The sequence below is a fragment of the Aquila chrysaetos genome, chromosome 8 (genome assembly GCF_900496995.4).
Source record: "Aquila chrysaetos chrysaetos chromosome 8, bAquChr1.4, whole genome shotgun sequence".
Taxonomy (NCBI): Eukaryota; Metazoa; Chordata; class Aves; order Accipitriformes; family Accipitridae; genus Aquila; species Aquila chrysaetos.
The window spans coordinates 40,851,275-40,859,334 of record NC_044011.1 but is presented as its reverse complement, the minus strand read 5'-3'; the positions used below and the strand labels follow the sequence as shown (position 1 = coordinate 40,859,334).

General features: G+C 47.5%; 1 protein-coding gene across 1 annotated transcript; it reads left to right on the top strand.

Annotated features, from left to right (window-relative positions):
- The first annotated feature begins 2,424 nt into the window (after positions 1 to 2,424).
- On the top strand, positions 2,425 to 7,649 carry PTS (6-pyruvoyltetrahydropterin synthase). The gene is made up of 6 exons (XM_030022005.2): positions 2,425 to 2,753; positions 3,613 to 3,692; positions 5,115 to 5,137; positions 6,149 to 6,205; positions 6,527 to 6,597; positions 7,127 to 7,649. The coding sequence occupies exons 1-6, from the start codon at positions 2,680 to 2,682 to the stop codon at positions 7,266 to 7,268; spliced, it is 447 nt and encodes a 148-aa protein (XP_029877865.1). The 5' UTR covers positions 2,425 to 2,679; the 3' UTR covers positions 7,269 to 7,649.
- The last annotated feature ends 411 nt before the right edge of the window (positions 7,650 to 8,060 follow it).

The following is an 8,060-nucleotide window of genomic DNA, read 5'->3' as shown; positions in this document are numbered from 1 at the left end:
CACTTCCTTGAGCAAAAAAAAATGAGCCCTTGTGCCCTAGGGTTTGAAGGAAAGCCCTTGCTTCCTATTTGCAAACTTGCTTTGCTTTTTTTTTTTTTTTTTTTGACTCCTGATGTTCTGGAGGCCAGCCCAGACAGAACAGAACCAAATCAGAGCTGACTCACTCTACCCAAACAGCCCAGCTTTACCGCCTCTCTGACCTTTCTTCACTTTCCTTACAGGTCTTGGGAAAAGACAAGGGAGAGAAACAGGGATTGTACACCAGGGCTGCAGCACTGTGAGAAGGCAGAGGGAGAGGCTCATGCCAAAGCTGATCTCACAAAGCCACTAGATGGCAAACACCTCCCGTTGCTGGTGCTCCAGCCCTGCCAACCGCCTGCCTCCTCTACTGCAGCCGGTCCCCTGTCTGTAACTTGCCATCTCAGCCAGTGGAATTGCCCTCCTGTAGCCTGTCACCCACAGGGGAAGGGAACAACCCCCAGAACTGGAAGCTGAATGATGCTAAGGAAGTGCTTAATGATGGGGGGTAGAGTTCTGTCACCATTGCTGCTCTTGTGTAAACTTTTTTTTTTCTTGGTGAGGTGGGAAGGGGAAAGGCAGCATCAGAGGTTCATGTGCAACCCTGTGTTAACTGCAACCAGCCAGAATACCTAAGGCAGGGCTGTAGATCAATAGTGCAGGGGAAGAAAGATACCCTGCAGTGCAAAGTCTGTGCTGTGTTCATAAAGCTGTACTTGAATAGCATGCAATCCTAGCCCCTGCCTGTGTTGCGTGCACACAGGCTGTACTCCACTACCTTAAGAGTTGTTCTTTCTCCTCTTCCTGTTATACAGAGATCCTGCCCTGAGGCTTGGAGTTTTCCCACTCTGACAAACTGGCAGATACACTCTGGTATCCCTGAGGCACCAAGAATTTCCATGAATTAAGGGAATATGCTGATGCAGTTACCTCCATTGAAATCCCTGCAGCACTGAGAAATCCAAGTTCTACCCCCTCTCCCAAAGCTTTCTGAAAATCACCACACTTTAGGGATTCCTCTGCTTGAACTCCATGAATGTTATTACCAGAGTGCACTCCTTCAAGTCTGTTAGGTTTATAACCATCCCAGAGGTCAAATTAGTTCGCCAGGATAGAAAGAGAAACAACAGGCCTGGCAGCCCCTTCCTGTGACTGGTGCAGGGAGGGACTGCTGTGTACACTTACTTTACCTAAACCATCTCAAATCAGGCACATGACCAGGGAGTGGGGCATTCTCAAAGGTTTAACAATAGCTCCTCAGATACCACAGTGCTGTGGAAGGGAGAGAGTGCAGTTATTTTAGGCAGGTAGGAATCAGATCCATGAAGTTTTCTCAGTTCGTTTGGGTGACTATTGCTTTGCAAACTGCTTCTTTTTGGATTGCTGTGTAAACAGCTTACATGTGCGTTCACAGCCTGCCAGCTTTCCTTTGTCAGGCCAACCCCTGCACACTGATGCATTTATAAACACACTTCTTGCAATTGGTCATAATATAAGAAAAAACAAGCAAGTCAAACTGTTGGCCCGCAGGCCAAATAATTGCTGACATTAGCTCTACAGGATGAATGAGAGGATGAAATGCCTTCAAAGAGGAACGTTAATGAAAAGACAAAAGGCAGGATGCACAAATTTCAGGTCTCTGGTCTGGTTCTACAACAAACCCCAGTCCTGCCCTGTAGAATGCTCCTCTGCTGTTCGAGCTTGTGTTGTTTCACTGATGCACTTTTTTCAGTGCACAGCTCAACTCATTCTGTTCCTGGGCCTCACATCCACCAGCCCAGCAGCCTAGATAATGCAAATGAGGAACTTTGATGTAGTCCGAGATAGTTTTTGTGTGTGTTCTCTAAGGCAGAATTTGAACTAAGCTGAAAGGTTAGCTCATTGGTACTCAGCAGTGTCACTTCTACCCGCACCATTGTACCAAGCCCACTTGGACAGAGATGAACACAGTGATTTAAACCGGAAAATGCAATCCGTGTTCTTCAGTCTCACATTCCGTCCTTCAGAGCCGATCCTCTCCTCCCCTGGAAGCCCACATAGAAATGTTTTAACAGCTGCTTCTCATCCTCATGGCGATTCCCATCATTTTGATTGCTGTTCTCAGATACCTTCCAGTTTTCTGTATCACTCAGTGATTTAGCGAGAAGTGCGCTGGTCAACAGCTGGTGTAGGAAAGCATTTGCCACAGCGTATCACACCGGTTGTCCATGGGAGCTGCTGCAATACCCTGTGCATTTGGTAGGGCTGACACCGCGGCTCTTAACAGCCTGTTTTATTTTCCCTCCGTACCACTGGCTCACACAAGGTCACAGGATGTTTGCGGGAGACACCAGCCAGGGATAAGGAACAAAGCAGGCACGTCGCCCGCTTGCGCGGCGAGGCGAGGCGGGGGCAGGCTCCTGCGCCCACAGCCCGCGGCGGGCCGAAGGGAGACGCCGCCGTGGCGGCCGAGGGGAACAGCCTGAGGAGCTGAGCCCCGCGCCGGCTGGCACCGCGGGGACCAGCCACCCGCTGAGGCTCACGCCCGGCGGGCAGGCGGCTCCCACGGGCGGCGCTGCCGAGCCGCCGCTCCGTTCCGTTCCGTTCCGCTCCGCCCCGGGGCCCGGATGGAGCCGGCCACGCCGGCGCGCAAGCAGCCCCCGCCGCCACGGCGGCCCTGCCATGGCGCCACCCGCAGCCCGGCTGGCGCGGCTCTCCCGCAGCGTCTCCTTCAGCGCCTGCCACCGGCTGCACAGGTGAGCGGCCCCGGCGCGCCCGGTCCCGCCGCCCCGGGACGCGGGGACACCCGCGGCAGCCCGGCTGTCCCCCCGCCGCCCGGCCCGGGGAGCCGTCCTTCTCGGTGGAAGGGCACAAAGGCCTCGAGGGCAGGGCTGCGGGGCGTTTGCGTTAGCGCATTGCAAGTGACCTCTCCGTACGGTGTGCGGGTATGCGTGCCTGCTGTCGAGCGCTTCCCGGTCCTCCTTGTTGCAGTCCGTTTTCGGCAGCCCGTAGTAGCCAAACCCGATTTTAGACATCAGTGCGTAACTAGGTTTGACGAGAACTGAAGCTTTGTTTTTCGATGGGGCGAATTATGCTTGCAGTTTGTAAGGAACTCACTGTGCCTCTAACCTGTCGCCTCCTTCTCAAAACTTACGTATTCCTAAAGAGTGCTTTGACCTGAAATACTCCTTGGAGTCAGCAGTTGAATTTCTTAAAAGGAAAGAAGTCGTCCTTTGTACTTCTTGGAGAAGCTTTGTTAGGTAAATAATAATATGCATAGTTTGCTCCAGGCACTTCCTCCTAGGAGCCCAAGTGATTTTGCCATACTCATATGTGAATAGCTGGTAGTGTTTACACAGCAGTGGTATTAGGCAGCTGTTACGAAACCTGCATATATACCTACCAAACAACAGCAACCCCCCCCCCCCCCCTTGTCGACAACATCTTTTCACAGGCCAAATACTCTGGTTCTGTTTGTACCTCCTGAGTAGGAAGAGCTAGTGGGTTAAATTTGGGAGTGTGAATAGATGGAAGAGCTAGAAAGCAATCATGGTTGAAGCGAAGCCTAGAACATCTGTAATGCATCCTGAAATGCCATGTCTGTATTTCTCACAGTAAATCACTGAGTGATGAAGAAAACCTGAAGCTGTTTGGCAAATGCAACAATCCAAATGGCCATGGGCACAACTATAAAGGTAAGGAGTTTACTTCCATGCTTACGCATGTAGTCATGGATGGAGGCTGCTCTCGGGTAGGCTGGTTTGAATGTGGAATAACCCATGGGAGACCTGGGCCAGTCATGTGTCTCAGCAGTCTGGTATGGCTTTTAGTGGCTGGTTTTGGGGTTTTTTAGAATTAGAAGGAATCCTCAGCAGCAGGGGGATTGAACCATGGCATGGGTTTGCAAGCTATTAAGTTAAATACATAATAAATATTTATCTCAAAATGTCACTTCATGAATCAAATCTACTTGTTTATAATCTGCAAAATCATTGTGTTTTGAATGAATATTTTTCTAAGCAAAAGACATGCAATTTAAACAGCCTGTAAACTTTATTTGAATGTTGTTTTCAGAAGTTCTTCTCCTACCATCTATACCCCATGCACATAGAATCAGATCTCTCCAGTTATTAGGCTGGCTCCCTGTTTAGAACTGTGTATTGTAGGTACCCTGAAACCTCGGCTACAGAGCTACTAGCTTTACCAGGGAAGACAGGTTGACAGATTGCTGGACTGAAGATCTGTCCCTCATTTTAAAGCTGACTTACAGGCACAACAGTTCTTGCTTTCTCATATAAGAAGGACGTTCCCACTGTAAAAAAATTGCTGGAAAGCTAGGGAGATGCCTCTCAAACTGTTCCAGTGGGGGGCGGAGAGTGAGAAAAAGAGCATGAAGGGGCTTTTCCACTCCAGAGGAGAATCACAACCCGGCTCAAATCGCTGTCTTTCTATTTTTGTGAGTTCCCCAGTGAGCTGTGATTTTGTTCTCAGCTCCTGGAGTTAGTGGGAAGGAAAGCTGAGCTTATTAGGATAATGTTTCCAAGTGTTTGTGTCTTTTGTTGAAAGGACTTCTGGGTTGAAATGACACCTTGCAGTAATTCTAGTACTTAGAGAGTTAGCGGCCACTTCATCCCTTACTTTCCTTCTCTGGTATTCCGTTATGTCAGAAGACTTATAAGCTGACCCCACATCTTACGGTCTCGGTGGTCTGGTGATTGTATGGGCACCTAGGGTATCTGCATTGTCCAGAAGACTGCTGATCGAGAGACTCTGACCTTGAGCGCGCAGGGTACAGGCATGTAGGCATAGGGAGTAGGTACTTGAGAATTCATCTAGTCTTATCTTGGCCTGCAAAGGGCACTTCAAGGATAGTGGTGTGCCTCTGGGCATCAGACCTTGGAGAATGACTTCTTCGAGGAGCTGGGTGACGCTGAGCCATTATTCTTTATGGAGTGGATACCCATTTTATAAAAACAGTGCCACTTTTAAGTGGTGGGAAGCTTGCACTAGTCCTTGTGGATTAGCAATGAATGGGTTGTCTGTCCCAGTCAGGAGTGTACTTTGTTACGTTCATGGTGTCATGGTGTTATTGTGACCTGATATTTTCTTTTTTTCAGTTATAGTCACTGTGCGTGGAGAGGTAAGTGCAAGCAACATTTTTTTCCATTCCTTAGGGTGGCAGGATTGATGGGTCCCTGTCTTCCACAGTACTGAAGTTCTAGCTCAATTCCTAGGTTTCCCAGGGTGTTTGTGGAAACTCTGTACATATCACTGTAGAAGAAGGTTTTTCATAATCACTGTCCTATTCACCTTGCCTCTAACAAGGATTTGCAGGTGATCATATTTAAGTCCAAGGTTTGTAATCATCCTCTGGGTACGTAACTTAAGTCTGCCAGAGCCTCACTGCAGAATGTATAGGTTCTAGTCAGATCTGTAGGGCACCTTTGGATGACTACTGAGCCACAGGGAGGCTTAGAACTTCCAGTAACTGATTCTGTCTGCTGTTTTATCAAGGTATTTTGCTGCAAATATAAAAGGAAATTCTGCTTTTGCAGTTGTTTTTCACCCTTCATCGTGCCATTGTTCTGTGTATTCTGGAGAGTTATTTAGATAGCACTTTGGTTTTGATGTTTTCCAAGCAACTTTTTGAGGATTTCCAGCTCATAGGACGGGGTTTCTATTCAGATCTGAAATTAAAATTTTAAAGCCTCTTCTTTCTACATTCCCCAAATGCGCTGTGAACTAAACAACCTGATTTTGTTCTGGAGCTGTGCCTTCTCCAGGTGGGAGGATGCCCTGAGCTCAGGCTGGTCTCTGTTTTGTCCCTGGTTGTTCAACCCAGCAGTTTAATGCCTGTTTTCTTGCTTATGACCATGCTAGATTGTTGCTTGAAGAGTGAGTGTTTCAGCGAGTTTTTCCTCCCTGGTGTCAGCTTTTATGAGAGAGTGGAACCACTGGAGTTGTTTGTATGCTGTATCTAGCCTTTGGGAAACATCACAGGAGTAGATCTGGAACTCAGTGTGTGAAGGTGGAAAGATATTTTTCTTGTGGCTCAGATGTCCTGAGCACACAGATTTGTACAGGCTCACGGCAGCCTTGGTAATAAGGATGTGTAGCTAGGCTACTAATCTCCCTTTTGTTTTCCCTGCAGATTGACCCGATCTCAGGAATGGTTATAAACCTGACAGACCTGAAACAATATATGCAGGTAATAGCACTATTTTCCTACACATCCCCTGGGAGAATTGGTTAGAGCTTAGCAATTTGTCTAGTACCAGGGTGGAGACATGGTGAGTTGATAATGGTAGGAAATAAAGAAGAAATTAAGGAATGATTTAAGACTAAAATGCTTTAGCACTGTGATGTGAGGCAGTACCGTGTCTCCAGCTAGGAAGTTAACAGGTGGATGTAGGGCTCTTACCCTTTTTTTACATACTGTTGCCTTGCTCCAGTCCCATGTGCATGGTAATTTTGAACCTCAAGTCCACTGACCAACTGGGACAAGTTTGTCACTGTTTTCTTTCTGCAGGAGGCGATCGTGGAACCGCTTGACCACAAAAACCTGGATAAGGATGTGCCGTACTTTGCTGAAGTTGTGAGGTGAGTGATGGGGACTCCTCGTGGCATTGGTTGCAGGATCAAGGAACAGTCTTCAAGGCTCAGTCCTACATCTGAAAGAGCAGCCTTGATACCGGTGTGTGTAACACACCTGTGACACACACCTGTGCATGTCAGGTGGTGGGCGCCCTGCTTGTCTTCTAGCCCTGCTGCCATGCAGCCTGCCTTACTGTGCTGGGCTGGGTGCAGGCCTGCTGGGGCAGCTGCCATCCCACATACCAAGGAAGGTGCCACTTGCTCGCACCTGAGAAGCCTTTTGCAGACTTGGACTTTTCACATGAGCCTGCTCTGTGGACAGCTTGGGGAGGCAGATATGATCTGTTAATTAGACCTCACTTCATCCATGTTTGCTGGCAATGGTTCAAGCCCCACTTACATTAAGGGTGTCATCATGTGAAAGCTGCCTGGATGGCTCCCTGTGGCCTTTAGCATCCCCTCTGGCCCATTCTGAGTACAGCTTCCTCAAATATCATTGCTGTCAGTTCTGAATCTGCTCGTGTTTCACTCTTAGCACCACAGAGAATGTTGCAGTATTCATCTGGGAAAACCTCAAGAAGCTCCTGCCCATGGGAACTCTTTATAAAGTCAAAGTGTATGAAACGGACCAGAACATTGTCGTTTATAAAGGAGAAGAAACAATCTCTGAGAAGTGAAATGAGCTTAAGCTCAATTGGTCAGAAACTCTGCTGCATGATCAGATCAGTGGATTGCTTCAACCCTGCCCACAGTATTTCTTGCACCTAGATGTTGGTTACGTATTACATAAGGGCAAATACAGATGTTTCACAAGAATTCTTGCAGCAATCTAGCAATTTGGGTTCTCAGAATTTGTTGATTTTGTCTGCTTTTTCTCAAGACATTCCTGTTTTGCAAACCCAAACTACCAAGCTGATGTGAAATTTACAATTGTGCCATGATAAGTAAAGCAGCCTTCTAGAGAGAAGATGGCCTGTCAAAGTGTATGTCCTGTCCAGTCACAAAAGGCTTTGATTTTTCTTTAATTAAACATTGGATTAATTTATGATTTTTAATAACCTGGGCTCTGGTGTTGTTTTGCTTCTTGAACAGAGAAACATTCTTGAGAATGAGAACTACATGATTCTCTTTTTTCTTCCTTTTTTTTTTTTTTTTTTTTTATGTTGCTACAGACTCATTTCTTCCTGTGGCTAGCAGGCCTTTCTCTGTATAAGGAACTGGTATAGTGAGCAATATAGTTGTTTACAAAGCAATTCCTAATCCAAACTGCAGAGCTAAAGAGAACAGTATGTTGTTGAGAATCAGCATGGGAAGCTGAGGAAACTGCGAAGTTGGAACACCGCAGCCCCGGTGGTGTCAGACTGCCCTGATGCATGGGTGAAAGTGGAAGTAGGCGAGAATAAACCCTTAAATACTGGTTATCCAGTTGGTGTCCCAAAGATACCACTGTTGTGAAGTTTTGCTGGGAG

Coding starts and splice junctions, on each gene's coding strand:
- PTS (XM_030022005.2), top strand. CDS start 2,680: ATGGCGCCACCCGCAGCCCGGCTGGCGCGGCTCTCCCGCAGCGTCTCC. Junction 2,754..3,612: donor GCCTGCCACCGGCTGCACAG/GTGAGCGGCCCC, acceptor TATTTCTCACAG/TAAATCACTGAGTGATGAAG. Junction 5,138..6,148: donor TAGTCACTGTGCGTGGAGAG/GTAAGTGCAAGC, acceptor TTTTCCCTGCAG/ATTGACCCGATCTCAGGAAT.